Source organism: Phyllobates terribilis, unplaced genomic scaffold, assembly GCF_046119375.1.
Source record: "Phyllobates terribilis strain yellow unplaced genomic scaffold, ASM4611937v1 Scaffold_8__6_contigs__length_399053987, whole genome shotgun sequence".
NCBI classification, from domain to species: Eukaryota; Metazoa; Chordata; class Amphibia; order Anura; family Dendrobatidae; genus Phyllobates; species Phyllobates terribilis.
In genome coordinates, this window is record NW_027362768.1 from 381,695,283 (window position 1) to 381,721,547 (window position 26,265).

Here is a 26,265-nt window from a genome sequence, read left to right on the forward strand (position 1 = left end):
CGGGCGTGGCTTACTATTAACCAATCACCTCTGTCGGGGGCGTGATCCGGAGAACTGACAGGGGGCGTGGTCTCATTGGGTGTCTGCGCTTCCCTGGCTCCCAGCATGCACCGCTGGTAAACAGGTATGGCGGATGAGGAAGAGGAGGGCGATCCCGGTGTAAATAACATGGGCAACCAGCTGCAGCTCATCCCCGGTAACGTATCACACGGTCACGGAGGAGGGCGCCGCCGCTGTCACGTCTCTTGTGTTTGTACTGCTTCCCATAATGCACCGCGTCCTGCTCCTCGGCTACAGATGGTGCAGTGCTGGCAGCCTATCAGAACGCTGCTTTCATTTTCAAACCTTCACTAGTAAAATGTTACCTGGATTCTTACTGGTTGTTACTAGTGTTGAGCGATACCTTCCGATATCAGGAAATATCGGATTGGATCGGACCGATACTCAAAAAGTATCGGATATCGCCGATTCCGATACCGGAAACCAATGCAAGTCAATGGGACACAAATATCGGAATGAAAATAAACCCTTTCTTTCCTTGTAGGTTAATTCTACATGAAGGAAAACAACTAATGTAGAATGTATTAAGCGAAAAGCCGGCAATTCATCAGCGGCATACACCGGTACCCGACAATTTACAACAGAAAGAATAGAGAATCACACATAGATTAGATAGATAGAAACATGTCAGTCACATATATATGAAGTACAGTGACAGTGTTGCTTACTGTACTTGTCATTTAGTGTAAAGGATTTATTAAAAAAAATATTAGTGTTTTCGTGCACCGTCTCTTTAAAAAAGCCGGCCGGCAATTCAGCAGCGGTACCCAACAATTTAGAATAGAAGGAATAGAGAATCACACATAGATTAGATAGATAGAAACATGTCAGTCACATATATATATGAAGTACAGTGATAGTGTTGGTTACTGTACTTGTCATTTAGTGTTAAAATAAAGGATTTATTAAAAAAAAAAATTGGCGTGGGGTTCCCCTTAATTTTAGTCTCTAGCGGAGGTTAAGCAGACAGCTGGGGCAGATGTTTGAAGCCTGGGAAGGGGGTAATACCCACGGAGCTTCCCAGGCTACTAATATCAGCCCCCAGCTGAATACCTAGCCTTTACTAGCTATTAAAATGGGGGACCCCCCCCCAAAAAATGACGTGGGATCCCCCCTAATTTAATAGCTAGCAAAGGCTAGGCAGACAGCTGGGGGCTGATATTAATAGCCCAGGAAGGGTGCCATGAATATTGGCCCCCTCCCAGGCTAGAAACACCAGCCGTCAGCCGCCCCAGAAATGGCGCATCCATAGGATGCGCCAATTCTGGCACTTAGCCTCGCTCTTCCCACTGCCCTGTAGCGGTGGCAGTGGGGTAATAGGGCTGGGGTTGATGTCAGCTTATAATGCCAGCTGACATCAAGCCCAGGTTAGTAATGGAGAGGCGTCTATAAGACACCCCCATTACTAACCCCATAGTCAAAGTTAAAAAAAAAAAACACAAACACCCAGAATAAAGTCCTTTAATTGAAATAAACACACAATTCTTTATTGTTCTAAATTAAACTATACTTACCATCATGCTCATTCCAGCTGAAGCCAACAATCTCCTGCAATAAAAGAAAAATAATAAAGCAACCTCATCCTTACCTTTCCATGTTTTTTTCCCAGGACAGCTTCAGCTCTGCTACATCGAGATGACAGGCTGGACCGCAGCAGAACGCTGCCATCCAGCCTGTCATCCCGCAGACACTGAGAAGCGCAGGCATGCTTGCGCTCCTCAGTGTCTCGCTGTGACGGCATCCAGATGAGCCGACAATGAACTCAGCTCACCTCATGCACGTCACTGACAGCGTGGGAGAATTCTCCTGCACTCAGCTCTTCAGCGTGAGAATCTTCCCACGCTGTCAGTGACGTGCATGAGGTGAGCTGAGTTCATTGGACATGAACTCGGCTCATCTGGATGACGTCACAGAGAGACACTGAGGAGCGCAAGCATGCCTGCGCTTCTCAGTGTCCGCGGGATGACAGGCTGGATGGCAGCGTTCTGCTGCGGTCCAGCCTGTCATCTCGATGTAGCAGAGCTGAAGCCGTCCTGGGAACCATGGGAAGGTAAGGATGAGGTTGGTTTATTATTTTTCTTTTATTGCAGGAGATCGTTGGCTTCAGCTGGAATGGGCGTGATGGTAAGTATAGTTTAATTTAGAACAATAAAGAATTGTGTGTTTATTTCAATTAAAGGACTTTTTTCTGGGTGTTGTGTTTTTTTTACATACTTTACTAGAAATTCATGGCGGTCATGTCTAATATTGGCGTGACCCCATGAATTTCGGGCTTAGGGCCAGCTGATAATGCCAAGCTGGCCTTAACCCCTTTATTACCCAGTGAGCCACCGCACCAGGGCCCTGGATGAGTTGGGTACAGCGCCAGAAGATGGCGCTTCTATGAACGCGCCATTTTCCGGGGCGGCTGCGGACTGCAATTTGCAGCGGGTGGGGCCCAGAAAGCTTGGTCCTCCCTGCGCTGCAGATTCCAGCCCCCAGCTGCCTAGTTGTACCTGGCTGGACACAAAAATAAGGCGAAGCCCCACATATTTTTTTTTTTAATTATTTCATGAATTTCCTGAAATAATTAAAAAAAAATTGACGTGAGGCTTCGCACTATATTTGTGTCCAGCCAGGTACAGCAGGCAGGAACGGGCTGCCCCCAACCACCAGCTGCCTATTTGTACCTGGCTGGACACAACAATATGGGGAAGCCCTTTTTAAAAAAAAATATTTCATGAAATAATTTAAAAAAAAAATACGTGGGGCTTCTCCCTATTTTTGTGTCCAGCCAGGTACAACTAGGCAGCTGGGGGCTGGAATCTGCAGCGCAGGGAGGACCAAGCTTTCTGGGCCCCACCCGCTGCAAATTGCAGTCCGCAGCCGCCCCGGAAAATGGCGCGTTCATAGAAGCTGGATGCTGTACCTGGCTGGCATACAAAAATATGGCAAAGCCCACGTCAAAATTTTTGGGAAAAATTAATTAAAAAATAAATAATAATTTAGGGACTGCATCTTTATTAACTCCTCAAATGTAATTTAGTGTTAAAATAAAGGATTTATTTAAAAAAAAAATTGGCGTGGGATCCCCTATAATTTTAGTCTCTAGCGGAGGTTAAGCAGACGGCTGGGGCAGATGTTTGAAGCCTGGGAAGGGGGTAATACCCACGGAGCTTCCCAGACTACTAATATCAGCCCCCAGCTGAATACCTAGCCTTTACTAGCTATTAAAATGGGGGACCCCCCCAAAAAAATGACGTGGGGTCCCCCCTATTTTAATAGCTAGCAAAGGCTAGGCAGACAGCTGGGGGCTGATATTAATAGCCCAGGAAGGGTGCCATGAATATTGGCCCCCTCCCAGGCTAGAAACACCAGCCGTCAGCCGCCCCAGAAATGGCGCATTCATAGGATGCGCCAACTCTGGCACTTAGCCTCGCTCTTCCACGCTGCCCTGGTGCGGTGGCAGTGGGGTAATAGTGGTGGGGTTCATGTCAGCGCCAGCTGCCATGAAGCCCAGGTTAGTAATGATGGGCGTCTATAAGACACCCCCATTACTAACCTACAAAGTGTTGAAAATAAAAAACACAAACACCCAGAAAAAAATAATTTATTGGAAATAAAACACACAATTTTATTGAATTCTTAGTTTACTAAAAATAGTTACCTGTCCACGTTCCTGCGCTGATCTCCCATGCACAGCTGTCACATCTGGAGATGGTGACAGCTGTGCATGGCTGCTGTAAGCTCACACTGCCGGGAACACGTCCGCTCCCGGCAGCAGGAGCCACTGACTGAGGTCACCGGAGTGCATACAGGCAGCGCAGCTCCGGAGACCTCCTTTACGGCACTGCTGTACCGTGGGAATTTCTCACGATACAGCAGGGCCGTAAAGCAGCTAACCGGAGCAGCGCTGCCTGAACTCCGGCGAACCCGCTTATGCAATGACGGTGCTGCTTTACGGCCCCGTCATTCTAGCGGCGGCAGCGGTTCAGAGCGGTCACATTCTATGTGGCTGCTCTAAGCTGGAGATCTTCGTGGGACACTCGTGGACTACTACGGAGGGGTAAGGATAAGGTTGTGGTTTATTATTTTATATTTTATTACAGGAGATCGATGGCTTCGGGGAATTAGGTGTCTAGGTGAGTATAGGTGTAGTTTTTTATTTTTTACTTTATTTTAGGTGGCGATCGGCGGGGACAGGTAATGTATGAACTAATTTATTGTAGGTAACCACTGGCCACCAATGACATGTATTTAACATTTATTGGGGACACAGTAGGGCAATTTAAATAGCAGGATCAGGCTGATGGGAACTACTGCTCCCATCGAGCTGATCCTGCTGGCAGGAGTGGACGGGGGACAGACATAGGCCAATGGGAGTAGTAGTGTCACATCGGCCTATGTCTGCCTGCACGCACACACCCGCAGACATCGCACAGACACCGCGCACACCCGCACAGACACCGCGCACACCCGCACAGACACCGCAGTCATTGCACAGATACCGCAGTCATTGCACAGACACCGCGCACACCCGCACAGACACCGCACACACCCGCACAGACACCGCGCACACCCGCACAGACACCGCGCACACCCGCACAGACACCGCGCACACCCGCACAGACACCGCGCACACCCGCACAGACACCGCAGACATCGCACAGACACCGCAGACACCGCGCACACCCGCAGACATCGCACAGACACCGCGCACACCTGCACACACTCGCAGACATCGCACAGACACCGCACACACCCGCAGACATCGCACAGACACCGCAGACATCGCACAGACACCGCGCACACCCGCACAGACACCCACACACACCAATCATGACGGGTCTGGGAGGTGAGGCTGACCTGTGCGACCATGGGAAAGTTCATGTGAGTTCATGCAATGCAGTCAAGCATGAACTCACATGAACCCTCTGAGGGCACCGCGGCGACTTCAAATGAACAGCTGATCGGCATCACCTGATACCTCAGCTGTTCATTTGAAATAACCGGCGGGAAAGCGCAGCACAGAACGGGAAAGCCGGCGGTGAAGTCTTTTCACTGCCGGCTTCCCCGCCCGGGTCCTTCGCTCCCCGCTCCTTGGTGCTGCGCTCCCCGCCCGGTCCTAACTTACGATCGGGATGGGAGGTGGTGAGGGGAGCGGAGGATCGGGGTCGGAGGCTGCGGGGAAGCAGTATGGGGCTGTGTGATTGTTTAAAAGCCGACGGCTTTTTACCGCCCGCCGGCTTTTAAACGATCAGGAGAATTCTCCCACGCTGGGATGGCATTCTGATGACAGGCTGGATCTCAGCTGAGAACTGCCATCCAGCTTGTCATCCTTCAGAGACACTGCAGAGCGCAGGCATTATGGGAACTTCCGATTCCGGTATTCGATATTGTAAAAGTATCGGAATTAAGTATCGGAATTCCGATACCGCGAATATCGGCCGATACCCGATATTTCAGTATCGGAATGCTCAACACTAGTTGTTACTTATTCCTGCAGGGGACATGGGGCTGTTTTTCCCATCATGCTTTGCCCCACTTTCTCGTTGCCATGGTACCGTGTGGCGACTTCTGGTGTAAATGTCTCTTGAGATTAATCATCTTCTCCCCCAACAGAAAGCGAAGAGGACGATGACGTAGAGATGGAGGATCCTGATGGCGGAGACCAGGAAGCGCCCAACATCATCAACTTCGACACCAGCCTGCCGACGTCTCACGCCGTGCGTACCGCGGGGGGGGGGCACTTACTTACATGATCTCTGCTTCTTGTCAGTGAATGGAATTATTTATTTCACTTTTTTAAAATTTTTATATCCAGAGGCCGAAAATCGTAACGGGTCGCTGTCACAGCGGAGGGTTTGGTGCAGTTGTATGTAGTGTGGGCCGGGGGATCCTGCTGCAGCCACTGTCGGGTCTGATGGACGGGACTGCGGCCGGTCCTGCACCTGCCCGTGCCGGTGTGAATACCGCGTGGGCGGGGCATCGCATAGCTCCACCCACAACTGCACTTTACAACATTGGGGCGAGCGGACGGGACGTCCTGGAGATGGGGAGCAGGAGGCTATCGCTGCGTTCAGGGCCGTGGTGTAGCGCCCCCTACTGGAGCTCATCGTAGTGCCTCCATCTCCGTGTTCAGTATCCAGGCGCGCGGACCTCGCTGGTGTATCTGCCTCTGCAGGGCGTTAACCCCTCGACTCCGCACCGCATCCACCTAATGGCCAGGGGGAAGTCAGCTGACCTCCGAGGCCACTGATTGGCTGCAGGGTCAGGTGACTGGTGACAGCATTATTCGGCAGCCTTCTCTCCGGCCCTCTGTGGACAATCCCTTTAACCTCGTCCCATCACTGCCAGGTTTAGTTTTTGCTCTTTCATTTGTTCCCTCTTCTTCCTCCAGCAGCCGTCGCTCTCTGTTATCAGCCTGTCGTCGTTCACTTTACCATAAAATGCGCTGAAAAACGGGAACATAACATTCTACTTCTGTGAAATGGTAGAAAATCCACAATTCCGCCTTTTGCGACTCGTTTCTACGTCTTGTGCGGTTCAATGACTCGGTGAGAACTCTGCTGTTTAACCCCTAAACTACTGTCAAAAGTGAATGTTTTGCAGCCCCTCGAATCAGCACAGTGACCGCGCGGCCCCCGCCAGATAACGTTGTGCACCCCTCGCCTCATAGTCTGTTACTATGTATCGGTGCAGTGATAGAAGTCTGGGGTCCGGGCTGTAAGACCCCTCAGCTGTGAGAAGCGTTTTGCCACCTCTGGACTTATAAAGATAATGTTCTCATTAAGTGACAGCAAGCAGAGATCCTGATGGTGAATAATGGAGGAGTTGCAGCTCTCCTGCCCCCCACGAGGTCGTCCGTGCCCCTCTGTAGTGACCGCAGTGTGTCTCCTCTTCCCCCGCAGTACCTGGGTGTGGACATGGAGGAATTCCATGGGAGGACGCTGCACGACGACGACAGCTGCCAGCTGATCCCGGTGCTGCCGCACATCCAGGTGATGCTAATCCCGGGCCAGACGCTGCCGCTGCACCTCTCCAGGCCGCAGGAGGTCAGCATGGTGCGCGGCCTCATCCAGCGGGACAGGACCTTCGCAGTGCTGGCCTATAGGTGCGTCAGGTATACGGTATATACAGTATAAAGCCCTTTAACCCCTTCAAGACCAGGAGTGTGTTTTTTTTTTTATTTTTTATTTTTTTTTATTATTATTGGCGATAACTACAGAATAAATTCTGTAATATTTTTACAAATTTACAGCAGTGATGATTATGAGTATTTATTTTTTCCTCTTATTTTTCTTTTTTTTTAACAAGTGGGAAACTAATTAAAACTTTTATATATAATTTTTTTAACTTTTACTGACCTGATGATACCCCTTTTTTTTTCTTTACATTTTTTTGTTATGTAATAAGTGAGTGAGGGATTAAAACTTTTAGAATTTTCCTATTATTTTTTAACCTATATTTCTTAGTCCTGCAGTACAGGAGGATACAGTAGACTTTGAGATCTGCCATGAGGGGGTTCACAGACGGCCGTCCTGCCCTTCATCGAGCCTGTGGCTGCTCTGACGACACATAAGCACCACATTGTGCATAGTGGGTGGGAGTGGGGGGATACGGACCACCTGTTTATCCACTTCGATGTCACAATTGACTGTGGGATCAAAGGGGTTAAACTGCAGCTCCGGTCACTACAGTTACAGCCGGGTGTAGGTTGTATGACACTCGCCTCACCCCGAGTATAGTCGGCATCTATTGCCTCTTGTTGGTGTTTGATGAAAGGAATATCCATGTATAATCGGCAGCAACATCACGGTGGGAGCGTTAACCATTTCTGTACATTTTATATTGCAGTGAGGGTCTGCAGAGGGACGCTCGCTTCGGAACGACTGCAGAAATCTACGCGTATCGCGAGGAGCAGGAGTACGGCATCGAGACGGTGAAGGTGAAAGCCATCGGACGGCAGCGATTCCAAGTGCTGGAAATGAGAACCCAGGCAGATGGGTGAGAGGGGGAGAAACGGGCAAAAAATGGCAAAGTAACCTCCGTGCCGACAGCTCTTCCCTGGAAGGTGTGATCTCTGCTGGGGAGAGGGGGCGTCTGCCGGCTGTCCAGGGACGTCCCCGCTCCGATAGTGCTCTTTTGCAGATCTGGTGATGGCACAAGTGGGTGATTCAATCCCGTGGTGTGGAGCCGGCCTGTAGTGGCCCCGGGTGCAAATTCGGCCTGTAGTTGTTCTGGGCACAGTGGCGGCCCTGTACAGTTGTCCCAGGGCATGGTGGTGATGTAGTGGCCCCTGGGCGTGGAGCCGGCCTGTAATGGTTCTGGGCACGGTGACGGCCCTGTAGTGGTCCCGGGGTGTGGGGCCGGCCTGTAGCGGTTCTGGGCACGGTGACGGGCCTGTAGCGGTTCTGGGCACGGTGACGGGCCTGTAGCGGTTCTGGGCACGGTGACGGGCCTGTAGCGGTTCTGGGCACGGTGACGGGCCTGTAGCGGTTCTGGGCACGGTGACGGGCCTGTAGTGGAGCCGGCCTGTAGTGGGTCTGGGCACGGTGGCGGCCCTGTAGCGGTCCCGGGGCGTGGGGCCGGCCTGCAGTGGTTTTGGCACGGTGACGGCCCTGTAGCGGTCCCGGGGTGTGGGGCCGGCCTGTAGCGGTTCTGGGGACGGTGACGGGCCTGTAGCGGTTCTGGGCACGGTGACGGGCCTGTAGCGGTTCTGGGCACGGTGACGGGCCTGTAGTGGAGCCGGCCTGTAATGGTTCTGGGCACGGTGACGGGCCTGTAGTGGAGCCGGCCTGTAGTGGGTCTGGGCACGGTGGCGGCCCTGTAGCGGTCCCGGGGCGTGGGGCCGGCCTGCAGTGGTTTTGGCACGGTGACGGCCCTGTAGCGGTCCCGGGGTGTGGGGCCGGCCTGTAGCGGTTCTGGGGACGGTGACGGGCCTGTAGCGGTTCTGGGCACGGTGACGGGCCTGTAGCGGTTCTGGGCACGGTGACGGGCCTGTAGCGGTTCTGGGCACGGTGACGGGCCTGTAGCGGTTCTGGGCACGGTGACGGGCCTGCAGCGGTTCTGGGCACGGTGACGGGCCTGCAGCGGTTCTGGGCACGGTGACGGGCCTGCAGCGGTTCTGGGCACGGTGACGGGCCTGCAGCGGTTCTGGGCACGGTGACGGGCCTGCAGCGGTTCTGGGCACGGTGACGGGCCTGCAGCGGTTCTGGGCACGGTGACGGGCCTGCAGCGGTTCTGGGCACGGTGACGGGCCTGCAGCGGCCCCTGGGCACGGTGACGGGCCTGCAGCGGCCCCTGGGCACGGTGACGGGCCTGCAGCGGCCCCTGGGCACGGTGACGGGCCTGCAGCGGCCCCTGGGCACGGTGACGGGCCTGCAGCGGCCCCTGGGCGAGGAGCTGGCCTGTAGTGGCCCCGGGCTTGCTATGGGAAATTTCACGTTAATTGAGTCTTTGCCCCCCCCCCCAGGATCCTGCTTGCTCGGGTGCAGATCTTACCGGAGAGGGTCCTGCCATGTCCAATGACGTCCGTGCTGCTGGATTCTCAGAGTCGCCATCAAGTGGTCCCGTGCAGTAAAACCCTCGGCCCCCGGAGCCCCCAGAACAGCAGTGAGTGGCTGCACAAGTACCGCAGGGTGAGGGATGCTGCTCGGATTCCACCTCTGAAAAAAAAAAGTTTTTATTAGTCCCAAGATACCTAGAATAATAAAAAAAAAGAAATGGAAGAACTTTGCAAAATCATATTCAGAAACTTTTCCTTCACCCATGACCGCAACCGTGAGAGTGGACGTGGACAGGGAGCCCGAGGAGATAGTAAGACAGCGCTCGCCTCCTTCAGTAGTTTCCTCTTGACCTTGTACAGCCGCGAAGGTGGAGCAGCAGGGACTGCAGCTAATGTGACCGTCGAGTAGTCCTGCAGTGCACGTATCCCTCCTCAGGGCTGCTACCTCTGCTTAAAGGGGTTGTCCATAGGATGGAATATGTAAAAAAAAAAAAAAAAAAAAAACAGCTCATTTATACTCGCCTGCTGACCGGAGGTTGTGCACCGGGGCGAGGGGCCGGGCGTTTCCCCCGGGGGCGGGGGTCCTAGCATAGGACCACGCTGGTCTGGCCGGATTGCTGTCCCTTTTTAGGTGATGCCGATGTTGCAGCTCTAGATCAGGAGGTTCTTCCAGTGGGGTTGTAGGTTCCCTGCCCCCCAAGCTCCGGTGCCTTCCTGATTAATGAGCCCTTGGATCTCCTTCATCTGCTTCTGGATCTTCACCTTCTGTCTTCCTTAACCCCTTTAGGGACAGGCCAGTTTTCGGCTATATTTCCTTCTCATGTAAGCAGCCATAAATATATTAATTTATTTTTTATCGCTGCATGACATTTCATTTTGTGAAATTATAATTTTTTTTGCGCTGTTGTAATTTTTTTTTTCCCCACAAAAATATATATAAAAAAGCAATTTTTTAGCTTTAGAATTTTTTTTTTATCGTATTTACTGTTCACATTTGGCATCACATAACTTCTGAATATATACAGCACATATAACTTTTTTTTTTTTTTTTTACATAGTTTGTCTCTAAAGTGATCATCAGAGATCTCGGAGAAACATATATATGTTTTAAATTGCTAATTTTTCACACTGCAACTGGGGCGTCCATAGGAGGTTCAGTTACAGGGGAAACCGCGTTCCGGCAGGGCTGATCGGGGTTTGCTCAGCAGAGACCTAATGATCGTGTGATCACAAGATCCTAGAGCCGACGCTTCTGTACGTAGCGCGGCGCTAGCTGAGCATTAGAGAAGGCAGAAGCGGCAATAACCCACCTTTGTCTTCTCCCCGGGGTCTTCTTCCTGTAATCCCGCTCTGTAAACTTACAATGGAGCCAAGTTGGTCGTTTATTGGCTTTTTCATCACAGGGCAGAGATGAGATTTCTCAGATCTTTCCTTTGGTAAAATGATCACCAATTAAATTTACGGTAACTACTTATCCCTTTCTTATCATTTTTTTGTGTTTCCCATTGGCCGACAACTGCAGGATCTGACAACGTGCGGCCTGTTTGTAGTCTGTTACTATGGAGACACATCGGTTGGCAGAGGCGCTGTGGTAACAGAATTGAAGGAAAGTTTTACTAGAGATCTTTTGCAAAGTTGCTTCATTTCTCAGGACTTATTGGGATGAACTTTCAGAAATTGTTTTGAGCTTCTTCCTTTTTTTGTCCATTTTAATGTTTTGTTTTTTTTTTTCCATATTTTTCATTTGTTTCAGAGAAAGTTCTTTGGTGCCAATTTGACGTCCTGGCCGTCGTGGCTGTACGCCTTGTACGACGCTGTGAGTACAGATTGTCAGCTCTGCGGTCGGGTTTTGTGATGGCGCCGGGGAGGTGGTCGGGGAACGGCACCGATAATAACCTGCGGTGATCTGTCATCAGGATTCTCTCATGGAGCGAGTGAAGCGACAGCTGCACGAATGGGACGAGAATCTGCGGGACGATTCCCTGCCGGCTAATCCTATAGGTGAGAGGTGGGGGGGAGGCCGTCACTTATTCCTCTAGGGAGGCCGTCACTTATTCCTCTAGGGGAGGCCGTCCCTTATTCCCTCTAGGGGAGGCCGTCCCTTATTCCTCTAGGGAGGCCGTCCCTTATTCCTCTAGGGAGGCCGTCCCTTATTCCTCTAGGGAGGCCGTCACTTATTCCTCTAGGGAGGCCGTCACTTATTCCTCTAGGGAGGCCGTCACTTATTCCTCTAGGGGAGGCCGTCACTTATTTCCTCTAGGGGAGGCCGTCCCTTATTTCCTCTAGGGGAGGCCGTCCCTTATTTCTCTAGGGGAGGCCGTCCCTTATTTCCTCTAGGGGAGGCCGTCCCTTATTTCCTCTAGGGGAGGCCGTCCCTTATTTCCTCTAGGGGAGGCCGTCCCTTATTTCTCTAGGGGAGGCCGTCCCTTATTTCCTCTAGGGGAGGCCGTCCCTTATTTCCTCTAGGGGAGGCCGTCCCTTATTCCTCTAGGGGAGGCCGTCCCTTATTTCTCTAGGGGAGGCCGTCCCTTATTTCCTCTAGGGGAGGCCGTCACTTATTTCCTCTAGGGGAGGCCGTCCCTTATTTCCTCTAGGGGAGGCCGTCACTTATTTCCTCTAGGGGAGGCCGTCCCTTATTTCCTCTAGGGGAGGCCGTCACTTATTTCCTCTAGGGAGGCCGTCCCTTATTCCTCTAGGGGAGGCCGTCCCTTATTTCCTCTAGGGGAGGCCGTCCCTTATTTCCTCTAGGGGAGGCCGTCCCTTATTCCTCTAGGGGAGGCCGTCCCTTATTTCTCTAGGGGAGGCCGTCCCTTATTTCCTCTAGGGGAGGCCGTCACTTATTTCCTCTAGGGGAGGCCGTCCCTTATTTCCTCTAGGGGAGGCCGTCACTTATTTCCTCTAGGGGAGGCCGTCCCTTATTTCCTCTAGGGGAGGCCGTCCCTTATTTCCTCTAGGGGAGGCCGTCCCTTATTCCTCTAATCAAAAGTTTAAGAAATTGAAATATAAAGAACGTATTTGGTTTATTCGTGTTTGTAAAAATCAAAATATAAAAGGAAATTTTTTTTACAAGTGCATGAATAAGCCGCATACTGCACCGCTCCCTGGAGCATACAATGCAGCCGCAGGTGGAAGCAGCCTGAGAGCTAACTGAAAGCCAGCAGAACTGTGAATGCAGCTCTGGATGTGATTGGAGTGTAGGACTAGATGTCGTTTTCTCTGATATTTGAGCACTTGCTCGTCTTTATTCCTCAGCAGCTGATTTTATTTATTTGTCTCCCTCTTTTTTTCGGTCAGATTTCTCCTACCGAGTGGCGGCCTGCCTGCCCATCGACGACACGCTGCGCATCCAGCTGCTGAAGATCGGAAACGCCATCCAGCGGCTGCGCTGCGAGCTGGACATCATGAGCAAAGTGAGTCCCGGCGATTGAATGCCCACCCCGATCACCACCGTGCCCCCCGTGGTGACCCCCTGCCCCTCTCTCGTTCCAGTGCACGTCTCTCTGCTGTAAACACTGTCACGATACGGAGATCACAACCAAGAATGAGATCTTCAGGTGAGCGGGGGCGAGCGGGCGGCCGTGACAGAAGCCTCCGCGGATTTACCTATAGTCTCCCTCTGCCGCCTCTCTTGCAGCCTCTCGCTCTGTGGCCCCATGGCCGCCTATGTGAACCCGCACGGATACGTACACGAGACCCTGACCGTCTACAAAGCCTTAAACCTGAGCCTGGTGGGCCGCGCATCCATAGAGAACAGCTGGTTCCCAGGGTGAGTGGGCCGCAACGTGACAGGGACTCTGTGCCCAGAATGGACGGGCCCCCCGGGGCTGACACCTAGATTTCTCCCCTTTCTTACTACACTGCTCAAAAAAATAAAGGGACCCCTGAAATCCCCCCTCCTAGATCTGAATGAATGAAATCTTCTCATTGAATACTTTGTTCTGTACAAAGCTGAATGTGCTGACAACAAAATCACACAAAAATCATCAATGGAAATCACATTTATTAACCAATGGAGGCCTGGATTTGGAGTCACCCCCAAAATTAAAGTGGAAAAACTCACTACAGGCTGATCCAACTGTGATGTAATGTCCTTAAAACAAGTCAAAATGAGGCTGAGTATTGTGTGTGGCCTCCACGTGCCTGTATGACCTCCCTACAACGCCTGGGCATGCTCCTGATGAGGCTCAGTATTGTGTGTGGCCTCCACGTGCCTGTATGACCTCCCTACAACGCCTGGGCATGCTCCTGATGAGGCTGAGTATTGTGTGTGGCCTCCACGTGCCTGTATGACCTCCCTACAACGCCTGGGCATGCTCCTGATGAGGCTCAGTATTGTGTGTGGCCTCCACGTGCCTGTATGACCTCCCTACAACGCCTGGGCATGCTCCTGATGAGGCTGAGGATTGTGTGTGGCCTCCACGTGCCTGTATGACCTCCCTACAACGCCTGGGCATGCTCCTGATGAGGCTGAGTATTGTGTGTGGCCTCCACGTGCCAGTAAGACCTCCCTACAACGCCTGGGCATGCTCCTGATGAGGCTGAGTATTGTGTGTGGCCTCCACGTGCCTGTATGACCTCCCTACAACGCCTGGGCATGCTCCTGATGAGGCTGAGTATTGTGTGTGGCCTCCACGTGCCTGTATGACCTCCCTACAACGCCTGGGCATGCTCCTGATGAGGCTGAGGATTGTGTGTGGCCTCCACGTGCCTGTATGTCCTCCCTACAACGCCTGGGCATGCTCCTGATGAGGCTGAGTATTGTGTGTGGCCTCCACGTGCCTGTATGACCTCCCTACAACGCCTGGGCATGCTCCTGATGAGGCTGAGTATTGTGTGTGGCCTCCACGTGCCTGTATGACCTCCCTACAACGCCTGGGCATGCTCCTGATGAGGCTGAGTTTTGTGTGTGGCCTCCACGTACCTGTATGACCTCCCTACAATGCCTGGGCATGCTCCTGATGAGGCTGAGTATTGTGTGTGGCCTCCACGTGCCTGTATGAACTCCCTACAACGCCTGGGCATGCTCCTGATGAGGCTGAGTATTGTGTGTGGCCTCCACGTGCCTGTATGACCTCCCTACAACGCCTGGGCATGCTGGTGAGGCTGAGTATAGTGTGTGGCCTCCACGTGCCTGTATGACCTCCCTACAATGCCTGGGCATGCTCCTGATGAGGCTGAGTTTTGTGTGTGGCCTCCACGTGCATGTATGACCTCCCTACAACGCCTGGGCATGCTCCTGGTGAGGCTGAGTATAGTGTGTGGCCTCCACGTGCCTGTATGACCTCCTTACAACGCCTGGGCATGCTCCTGATGAGGCTGAGTTTTGTGTGTGGCCTCCACGTACCTGTATGACCTCCCTACAATGCCTGGGCATGCTCCTGATGAGGCTGAGTTTTGTGTGTGGCCTCCACGTGCCTGTATGACCTCCTTACAACGCCTGGGCATGCTCCTGATGAGGCTGAGTTTTGTGTGTGGCCTCCACGTACCTGTATGACCTCCCTACAATGCCTGGGCATGCTCCTGATGAGGCTGAGTATTGTGTGTGGCCTCCACGTGCCTGTATGACCTCCCTACAACGCCTGGGCATGCTCCTGGTGAGGCTGAGTATAGTGTGTGGCCTCCACGTGCCTGTATGACCTCCCTACAATGCCTGGGCATGCTCCTGATGAGGCTGAGTTTTGTGTGTGGCCTCCACGTGCCTGTATGACCTCCCTACAACGCCTGGGCATGCTCCTGGTGAGGCTGAGTATAGTGTGTGGCCTCCATGTGCCTGTATGACCTCCCTACAACGCCTGGGCATGCTCCTGATGAGGCTGAGTTTTGTGTGTGGCCTCCACGTGCATGTATGACCTCCCTACAACGCCTGGGCATGCTCCTGGTGAGGCTGAGTATAGTGTGTGGCCTCCACGTGCCTGTATGACCTCCTTACAACGCCTGGGCATGCTCCTGATGAGGCTGAGTTTTGTGTGTGGCCTCCACGTACCTGTATGACCTCCCTACAACGCCTGGGCATGCTCCTGATGAGGCTGAGTATTGTGTGTGGCCTCCATGTGCCTGTATGACCTCCCTACAATGCCTGGGCATGCTCCTGATGAGGCTGAGTATAGTGTGTGGCCTCCACGTGCCTGTATGACCTCCTTACAACGCCTGGGCATGCTCCTGATGAGGCTGAGTTTTGTGTGTGGCCTCCACGTACCTGTATGACCTCCCTACAACGCCTGGGCATGCTCCTGATGAGGCTGAGTATTGTGTGTGGCCTCCACGTGCCTGTATGACCTCCCTACAACGCCTGGGCATGCTCCTGATGAGGCTGAGTATTGTGTGTGGCCTCCACGTGCATGTATGACCTCCCTACAACGCCTGGGCATGCTCCTGGTGAGGCTGAGTATTGTGTGTGGCCTCCACGTGCCTGTATGACCTCCATACAACGCCTGGGCATTCTCCTGATGAGGCTGAGTATTGTGTGTGGCCTCCACGTGCCTGTATGACCTCCCTACAACGCCTGGGCATGCTCCTGATGAGGCTGAGTATTGTGTGTGGCCTCCACGTGCCTGTATGACCTCCATACAACGCCTGGGCATTCTCCTGATGAGGCTGAGTATTGTGTGTGGCCTCCACGTGCCTGTATGACCTCCCTACAACGCCTGGGTATGCTCCTGATGAGGCTGAGTATTGTGTGTGGCCTCCACGTGCCTGTATGACCTCCATACAACGCCTGGGCATTCTCCTGATGAGGCTGAGTATTGTGTGTGGCCTCCACGTGCCTGTATGACCTCCCTACAACACCTGGGCATGCTCCTGATGAGGGTGAGTATTGTGTGTGGCCTCCACGTGCCTGTATGACCTCCCTACAATGCCTGGGCATGCTCCTGATGAGGCTGAGTATTGTGTGTGGCCTCCACGTGCCTGTATGACCTCCCTACAATGCCTGGGCATGCTCCTGATGAGGCTGAGTATAGTGTGTGGCCTCCACGTGCCTGTATGACCTCCCTACAACGCCTGGGCATGCTCCTGATGAGGCTGAGTATTGTGTATGGCCTCCACGTGCCTGTATGACCTCCCTACAACGCCTGGGCATGCTCCTGATGAGGCTGAGTATTGTGTGTGGCCTCCACGTGCCTGTATGACCTCCCTACAACGCCTGGGCATGCTCCTGATGAGGCTGAGTATTGTGTGTGGCCTCCACGTGCCTGTATGACCTCCCTACAATGCCTGGGCATGCTCCTGATGAGGCTGAGTACTGTGTGTGGCCTCCACGTGCCTGTATGACCTCCCTACAACGCCTGGGCATGCTCCTGATGAGGCTGAGTATTGTGTGTGGCCTCGACGTGCCTGTATGACCTCCCTACAACGCCTGGGCATGCTCCTGATGAGGCTGAGTATTGTGTGTAGCCTCCACGTGCCTGTATGACCTTCCTACAACGCCTGGGCATGCTCCTGATGAGGCTGAGTATTGTGTGTGGCCTCCACGTGCCTGTATGACCTCCCTACAATGCCTGGGCATGCTCCTGATGAGGCTGAGTATAGTGTGTGGCCTCCACGTGCCTGTATGACCTCCCTACAACGCCTGGGCATGCTCCTGATGAGGCTGAGTATTGTGTATGGCCTCCACGTGCCTGTATGACCTCCCTACAACGCCTGGGCATGCTCCTGATGAGGCTGAGTATTGTGTGTGGCCTCCACGTGCCTGTATGACCTCCCTACAACGCCTGGGCATGCTCCTGATGAGGCTGAGTATTGTGTGTGGCCTCCACGTGCCTGTATGACCTCCCTACAATGCCTGGGCATGCTCCTGATGAGGCTGAGTATTGTGTGTGGCCTCCACGTGCCTGTATGACCTCCCTACAACGAATGGGCATGCTCCTGATGAGGCTGAGTATTGTGTGTGGCCTCCACGTGCCTGTATGACCTCCCTACAACGCCTGGACATGCTCCTGATGAGGCTGAGTATTGTGTGTGGCCTCCACGTGCCCGTATGACCTCCCTACAACGCCTGGGCATGCTCCTGATGAGGGTGCGGATGGTCTCCTGTGGGATCTCCTCCCAGACCTGGACTAAAGCATCCGCCAACTCCTGGACAGTCTGTGGTGCAACGTGACGTTGCTGGATGGAGCGAGACATGATGTCCCAGATGTGCTCAATCGGATTCAGGTCTGGGGAACGGGCGGCCAGTTCATAGCTTCAATGCCTTCATCTTGCAGGAACTGCTGACACACTCCAGCCACATGAGGTCTGGCATTGTCCTGCATTAGGAGGAACCCAGGGCCAACCGCACCAGCATATGGTCTCACAAGGGGTCTGAGGATCTCATCTCGGTACCTAATGGCAGTCAGGCTACCTCTGGCGAGCACATGGAGGGCTGTGCGGTCCGCCAAAGAAATGCCACCCCACACCATTACTGACCCACTGCCAAGCCGGTCATGGTGAAGGATGTTGCAGGCAGCAGATCGCTCTCCATGGCGTCTCCAGACTCTGTCACGTCTGTCACATGTGCTCAGTGTGAACCTGCTTTCATCTGTGAAGAGCACAGGGCGCCAGTGGCCACTTTGCCAATCCTGGTGTTCTGTAGCAAATGCCAAGCGTCCTGCACGGTGTTGGGCTGTGAGCACAACCCCCATCTGTGGACGTCGGGCCCTCATACCACCCTCATGGAGTCGGTTTCTAACCGTTTGTGCAGACACATGCACATTTGTGGCCTGCTGGAGGTCATTTTCCAGGGCTCTGGCAGTGCTCCTCCTGTTCCTCCTTGCACAAAGGCGGAGGTAGCGGTCCTGCTGCTAGGTTGTTGCCCTCCTACGGCCCCCTCCACGTCTCCTGGTGTACTGGCCTGTCTCCTGGTAGCGCCTCCAGCCTCTGGACTCTATGCTGACAGGCACAGCAAACCTTCTTGCCACAGCTCGCATTGATGTGCCATCCTGGATGAGCTGCACTACCTGAGCAACTTCTGTGGGTTGTAGAGTCCGTCTCATGCTACCACGAGTGTGAAAGCACAACCAACATTCAAAAGTGACCAAAACATCAGCCAGAAAGCATTGGTACTGAGATGTGGTCTGTGGTCCCCACCTGCAGAACCATTCCTTTATTGAGGGGGTCTTGATAATTGCCAATAATTTCATCTATTGTCTATTCCATTTGCACAACAGCATGTGAAATTGATTGTCAATCAGTGTTGCTTCCTAAGTGGACAGTTTGATTTCACAGAAGTTTCATTTACTTGGAGTTATCTTCTGGTGTATAAGTGTTCCCTTTATATTTTTGAGCAGTGTATATATACTGATAGTGGAGGGTATCGGTTCCCACAGGCATAGCTCTTGACTACCACAGGTGGGCTGAGCACGCGAATATCTAAACCCTCCATTGCAGAGGACCCCATTAATGTCTCCCAGGTTATAGTCACAGTGAATATAGAAAAGGTCGGTGTGAATTTATAACTCGCCCATGGACATGGTGGTATCAGTCGCTGATGCACCAGGCGGATCCATTTGTAAAACTACAACTCCCATCATTCCCCAAGTACCGGCTGCAGGAGAGTCTTTAGTTCGGATAGAAATAAGAGTGTGGTGCCACCTGGTGGATGAATGCTGAATGGCACGCAGATCCTCTGGGAGATGAATGCAGCTGTAGTACAGGTGTCTCCTGTCCTGTTTGTTACAATTTATCAATGTAGATACAATATAGACAGTCCACATAGGATGTCAGTGTAACAAACCCTCACTTGTGAGAAGCATCAGGGTGTGTTTTCATCCCCTGAGAATTTATTAACATCGCTGCAGTCGACATGAGAGCTCGTTTATTGCTGGAGGTTACAGAAAGTGCATTGATATCACTTTATTATTTTAAGGGGGGGACAAATGTTTCCGCCATGGTGTTTTTTTTTGTGCCACGTATGAAATCACTGAGGGTCGTTACCATGCGGTCACTGCGGCTGATAGTGTGAACGCTCGCGTCCGGGTCTGCACAGCCGCCAATGGATGTGTGTATATATGTATGCCAGACTCCTCTGTCTCTGCCCTCCCTCCTCCGGGACCCTCTGTCTCTGCCCTCCCTCCTCCGGGACCCTCTGTCTCTGCCCTCCCTCCTCCGGGACCCTCTGTCTCTGCCCTCCTTCCTCCGGGACCCTCTGTCTCTGCCCTCCTTCCTCCGGGACCCTCTGTCTCTGCCCTCCTTCCTCCGGGACCCTCTGTCTCTGCCCTCCTTCCTCCGGGACCCTCTGTCTCTGCCCTCCCTCCTCCGGGACCCTCTAGTCTCTGCCCTCCTTCCTCCGGGACCCTCTAGTCTCTGCCCTCCTTCCTCCGGGACCCTCTAGTCTCTGCCCTCCTTCCTCCGGGACCCTCTAGTCTCTGCCCTCCTTCCTCCGGGACCCTCTAGTCTCTGCCCTCCTTCCTCCGGGACCCTCTAGTCTCTGCCCTCCTTCCTCCGGGACCCTCTAGTCTCTGCCCTCCTTCCTCCGGGACCCTCTAGTCTCTGCCCTCCTTCCTCCGGGACCCTCTAGTCTCTGCCCTCCTTCCTCCGGGACCCTCTAGTCTCTGCCCTCCTTCCTCCGGGACCCTCTAGTCTCTGCCCTCCTTCCTCCGGGACCCTCTAGTCTCTGCCCTCCTTCCTCCGGGACCCTCTAGTCTCTGCCCTCCTTCCTCCGGGACCCTCTAGTCTCTGCCCTCCTTCCTCCGGGACCCTCTAGTCTCTGCCCTCCTTCCTCCGGGACCCTCTAGTCTCTGCCCTCCTTCCTCCGGGACCCTCTGTCTCTGGCCTCCTCCTTCCTCTGGGACCCTCTGCCCTCCTTGACCCTCTGTCTCTGCCCTCCCTCCTCCGGGACCCTCTGTCTCTGGCCTCCTCCTTCCTCTGGGACCCTCTGCCCTCCTTGACCCTCTGTCTCTGCCCTCCCTCCTCCGGGACCCTCTAGTCTCTGCCCTCCCTCCTCCGGGACCCTCTAGTCTCTGCCCTCCTTCCTCCGGGACCCTCTGTCTCTGGCCTCCTCCTTCCTCTGGGACCCTCTGCCCTCCTTGACCCTCTGTCTCTGCCCTCCCTCCTCCGGGACCCTCTGTCTCTGCCCTCCTTCCTCCGGGACCCTCTAGTCTCTGCCCTCCTTCCTCCGGGACCCTCTAGTCTCTGCCCTCCTTCCTCCGGGACCCTCTAGTCTCTGCCCTCCTTCCTCCGGGACCCTCTAGTCTCTGCCCTCCTTCCTCCGGGACCCTCTAGTCTCTGCCCTCCTTCCTCCGGGACCCTCTGTCTCTGCCCTCCCTCCTCCGGGACCCTCTGTCTCTGCCCTCCTTCCTCCGGGACCCTCTGTCTCTGCCCTCCTTCCTCCGGGACCCTCTGTCTCTGCCCTCCTTCCTCCGGGACCCTCTGTCTCTGCCCTCCCTCCTCCGGGACCCTCTAGTCTCTGCCCTCCTTCCTCCGGGACCCTCTAGTCTCTGCCCTCCTTCCTCCGGGACCCTCTAGTCTCTGCCCTCCTTCCTCCGGGACCCTCTAGTCTCTGCCCTCCTTCCTCCGGGACCCTCTAGTCTCTGCCCTCCTTCCTCCGGGACCCTCTAGTCTCTGCCCTCCTTCCTCCGGGACCCTCTAGTCTCTGCCCTCCTTCCTCCGGGACCCTCTGTCTCTGGCCTCCTCCTTCCTCTGGGACCCTCTGCCCTCCTTGACCCTCTGTCTCTGCCCTCCCTCCTCCGGGACCCTCTAGTCTCTGCCCTCCTTCCTCCGGGACCCTCTAGTCTCTGCCCTCCTTCCTCCGGGACCCTCTAGTCTCTGCCCTCCTTCCTCCGGGACCCTCTAGTCTCTGCCCTCCTTCCTCCGGGACCCTCTAGTCTCTGCCCTCCTTCCTCCGGGACCCTCTGTCTCTGGCCTCCTCCTTCCTCTGGGACCCTCTGCCCTCCTTGACCCTCTGTCTCTGCCCTCCCTCCTCCGGGACCCTCTAGTCTCTGCCCTCCTTCCTCCGGGACCCTCTGTCTCTGGCCTCCTCCTTCCTCTGGGACCCTCTGCCCTCCTTGACCCTCTGTCTCTGCCCTCCTTCCTCCGGGACCCTCTAGTCTCTGCCCTCCTTCCTCCGGGACCCTCTAGTCTCTGCCCTCCTTCCTCCGGGACCCTCTAGTCTCTGCCCTCCTTCCTCCGGGACCCTCTAGTCTCTGCCCTCCTTCCTCCGGGACCCTCTAGTCTCTGCCCTCCTTCCTCCGGGACCCTCTAGTCTCTGCCCTCCTTCCTCCGGGACCCTCTAGTCTCTGCCCTCCTTCCTCCGGGACCCTCTAGTCTCTGCCCTCCTTCCTCCGGGACCCTCTAGTCTCTGCCCTCCTTCCTCCGGGACCCTCTAGTCTCTGCCCTCCTTCCTCCGGGACCCTCTAGTCTCTGCCCTCCTTCCTCCGGGACCCTCTAGTCTCTGCCCTCCTTCCTCCGGGACCCTCTAGTCTCTGCCCTCCTTCCTCCGGGACCCTCTAGTCTCTGCCCTCCTTCCTCCGGGACCCTCTAGTCTCTGCCCTCTTTCCTCTGGGACCCTCTAGTCTCTGCCCTCCTTCCTCCGGGACCCTCTGTCTCTGGCCTCCTCCTTCCTCTGGGACCCTCTGCCCTCCTTGACCCTCTGTCTCTGCCCTCCCTCCTCCGGGACCCTCTGTCTCTGCCCTCCCTCCTCCGGGACCCTCTAGTCTCTGCCCTCCTTCCTCCGGGACCCTCTGTCTCTGGCCTCCTCCTTCCTCTGGGACCCTCTGCCCTCCTTGACCCTCTGTCTCTGCCCTCCTTCCTCCGGGACCCTCTAGTCTCTGCCCTCCTTCCTCCGGGACCCTCTAGTCTCTGCCCTCCTTCCTCCGGGACCCTCTAGTCTCTGCCCTCCTTCCTCCAGGACCCTCTAGTCTCTGCCCTCCTTCCTCCGGGACCCTCTAGTCTCTGCCCTCCTTCCTCCGGGACCCTCTAGTCTCTGCCCTCCTTCCTCCGGGACCCTCTAGTCTCTGCCCTCCTTCCTCCGGGACCCTCTAGTCTCTGCCCTCCTTCCTCCGGGACCCTCTAGTCTCTGCCCTCCTTCCTCCGGGACCCTCTAGTCTCTGCCCTCCTTCCTCCGGGACCTTCTAGTCTCTGCCCTCTTTCCTCTGGGACCCTCTAGTCTCTGCCCTCCTTCCTCCGGGACCCTCTGTCTCTGGCCTCCTCCTTCCTCTGGGACCCTCTGCCCTCCTTGACCCTCTGTCTCTGCCCTCCCTCCTCCGGGACCCTCTAGTCTCTGCCCTCCTTCCTCCGGGACCCTCTATCTCTGGCCTCCTCCTTCCTCTGGGACCCTCTGCCCTCCTTGACCCTCTGTCTCTGCCCTCCTTCCTCCGGGACCCTCTAGTCTCTGCCCTCCTTCCTCCGGGACCCTCTATCTCTGGCCTCCTCCTTCCTCTGGGACCCTCTGCCCTCCTTGACCCTCTGTCTCTGCCCTCCCTCCTCCGGGACCCTCTAGTCTCTGCCCTCCTTCCTCCGGGACCCTCTAGTCTCTGCCCTCCTTCCTCCGGGACCCTCTAGTCTCTGCCCTCCTTCCTCCGGGACCCTCTAGTCTCTGCCCTCCTTCCTCCGGGACCCTCTAGTCTCTGCCCTCCTTCCTCCGGGACCCTCTAGTCTCTGCCCTCCTTCCTCCGGGACCCTCTAGTCTCTGGCCTCCTCCTTCCTCTGGGACCCTCTGCCCTCCTTGACCCTCTGTCTCTGCCTTTCTTTGGTTGGGCACTGTTATCTAATGTGTATGGCACAGTAATCTACATCCTCTCCAGCTGTTGTGAAACTACAACTCCCAGCATGTCCTGACAGCTTGTGGCTTTGGGGAAATGCTGGGAGTTGTTAGTTTTACAACAGGTTTCTGACCCCTGGTGAATGGACTCTGTATATACAGTGATGTGAAAGTGTTTGTCCCCCTCCTGATTTCTTATGTAAATATTAGAGAAAGATAACACAAGAAGCCACAAAATGCAGTTTATAAATGAAGGTCTTTATTATGAAGGGGAAAAGAAATCCAAACCTACAGGGTCCTGTGTGATAAAGTGATTGCCCCCTAAACCTAATAACTGGTTGAGCCCTCAGCAGCAACAACTGCAATCAAGCGTTTGTGATAACGGCAAAGAGTCTTTACAACGCTCTGGAGGAATTTTGGCTGCTCATCTTTGCCCAATTGTTGTAATTCAGCCACATTGGAGGTTTCCGAGCATGAACCGCCTGTTTAAGGTCCGGCCACAGCATCTCAATCGGATTAAGGTCAGGACTTTGACTAGGCCACTCCAAAGTCTTAAGCCATTCAGAGGTGGACTTGCTGGTGTGTTTTGGATCATTGTTCTGCTACATAACCCTCGTGCGCTTCAGATTGAGGTCATGAACAGATGGCCGGAGATTCTCCTTCAGGATTTTTTGGTAGACAGCAGAATTCATGGTTCCAGTTACCACAGCAAGTCTTCCAGGTCCTGAAGCAGCAAAACAGCCCCAGACCATCACACTACCACCACCATATTTTACTGTTGGTATGATGTTCCTTTTCTGAAATGCAGTGTTACTTCTACACCAGATGTAATGGGACATACACCGTCCTAAAAGCTCAACTTTTGTCTCGTCAGTCCACAGAGTATTCTCCCAAAAGTCTTGGCGATTATCAAGATGTTTTCTGGCAAAATTGAGATGAGCCTTTATGTTCTTTTTGCTCAGCAGTGTTTTTTTTGTCTTGGAACTCATTGCTGCCATTTTTGCCCAGTCTGCTTCTTATGGTGGAGTCATGAACACTGACCTTAACTGAGGCCTGCAGTTCTTTGGATGATGTTTTGGGGTCTTTTGTGACCTCTTGGATGAGTCGTCGCTGCGCTCTTGGGGTAATTTTGGTCGGCCGACCACTCCTGGGAAGGTTCACCACTGTTCCATGTTTTCGCTATTTGTGGATAATGGCTCTCACTGTGGTTCGCTGGACTCTTAAAGCTTTAGAAATTACTTTATAACCTTTTCCAGACTGATAGATCCCAATTACTTTGTTTCTGAATGTCTTTGGATCGCAGCATGATGTCTAGCTTTTGAGGATCTTTTGGTCTACTCCACTTTGTCAGGCAGGTCCTATTTAAGTGATTTCTTGATTGAGAACAGATGTGGCAGTAATCCGGCCTGTGTGTGGCTAGGGAAATTGTACTCAGCTTCCCAAAGATGTGATACATAAACCACAATTAATGTTTAAGGGGCAATCACTTTTTCACACAGGACCCTGTAGGTTTGGATTTCTTTTTCCCTTAATAATAAAGACCTTCATTTAACAAACTGCATTTTGTGATTACTTGTGTTATCTTTGTCTAATATTTACATTTGTTTTGTGATCTGAAATATTGAAGTGACAAACATGGAAAAGAATAAGAAATCAGGAAGGGGGCAAACACTTTTCACACCACTGTACATCCTCATGTACCAGCTCCTGCCCTGCAGCACAAGGAATATGTTGGGCTCTGGATTATCAGATATTCTGGATTATCAGGTGTCATAGCCTATTTTCTACATATACTAGAGGTAGAAGCCCCACGGTCCCGCATGTATCCGTCACTCTGCATCAGCCTTTTCTTTTTCTCCCCGTGCAGATACGCATGGACAATCGCGCAGTGCAGAGCGTGCCGCAGCCACATGGGCTGGAAGTTCACCGCCGTGCGGAAGGATCTGTCCCCGCCGAGATTCTGGGGCCTGACGCGTTCTGCTCTGCAACCTCGAATCCCAGTGCCAGAAGAGGAGGAGGAGAGGCAGGACCAGTCCCCTCTCCTGTGCCTGTGATGGACGCACCGCGCTGCTGTGGATCTATAGAGTGGGGTGGTGCAGCCCCTGCATGTGACCCAAGGACCTGGCCACAGATATGGAGCAGGGGGCCCGGTGTCCTGGAGCCGCACCGCTGTCTGCACCGCGCACTTCTGTCTGATACTTTACCTGCTCTGCTCATAGACACAAATATTGTGATAGCGACCGGACCGGTCCGGCACAGCGATAAACGGCCGTCATGAGTCAAGCGCAACGGCCCGGTCACCAGTGAGCCCCAACCCTGCGGGCCCAGTCACTAGTGAGCCCCAACCCTGCGCGCCCGGTCACCAGTGAGCCCCAACCCTGCGCGCCCGGTCACCAGTGAGCCCCAACCCTGCGCACCCGGTCACCGGTGAGCCCCAACCCTGCGGGCCCGGTCACCAGTGAGCCCCAACCCTGCGGGCTCGGTCACCAGTGAGCCCCAACCCTGCGCGCCCCGTCACCAGTGAGCCCCAACCCTGCGGGCCCAGTCACCAGTGAGCCCCAACCCTGCGCGCCCGGTCACCAGTGAGCCCCAACCCTGCGCGCCCGGTCACCAGTGAGCCCCAACCCTGCACGCCCGGTCACCAGTGAGCCCCAACCCTGCGCGCCCGGTCACCAGTGAGCCCCAACCCTGCGCGCCCGGACCCTGTGCATAAATCCGTCTGTGAATAAATTCTAATCATCAAGGAAAATCCGAATATACATTACTTCGCGAGATCTCTACCGGCTGTCAGTGAATGGAAACAGCCTGGACCGATACATTGTAGCACTCAGGACAGGAGAGATCTGTACTGCCACAGTGTTCAGATCAGAGGATTGCCTGCACTGGATACAATGTAACAAACCCTCAGCTGCAAGAATCATTAGAACTAAAGAAATGTTTCATGCCACTGACAGCAAGCAGAGATCTTGAAAGTAGAGAATTTATGAGAAAGTTGTAAAACTTATATGCATTGATTAAGCTGTAATTATATAAAACTGGAAAATCC

At 54.0% G+C, this 26,265-nt stretch overlaps 1 protein-coding gene across 2 annotated transcripts; it reads left to right on the forward strand.

Moving 5' to 3' along the window:
- CRBN (cereblon) lies at positions 1-26,265 on the forward strand. Of its 2 annotated transcripts, none has more exons than XM_073645047.1 (11): positions 1-124; positions 5,662-5,765; positions 6,951-7,153; positions 7,897-8,046; positions 9,515-9,680; positions 11,301-11,363; positions 11,464-11,548; positions 12,842-12,957; positions 13,037-13,101; positions 13,182-13,313; positions 25,087-26,265. In XM_073645047.1, exons 2-11 carry the CDS (start codon positions 5,688-5,690, stop codon positions 25,271-25,273), a joined length of 1,245 nt encoding a protein of 414 aa, XP_073501148.1. In that variant the 5' UTR covers positions 1-124; positions 5,662-5,687; the 3' UTR covers positions 25,274-26,265. The 2 variants fall into 2 exon arrangements, with proteins under 2 accessions (XP_073501148.1, XP_073501147.1); XM_073645046.1 differs by having other exon boundaries at positions 36-196.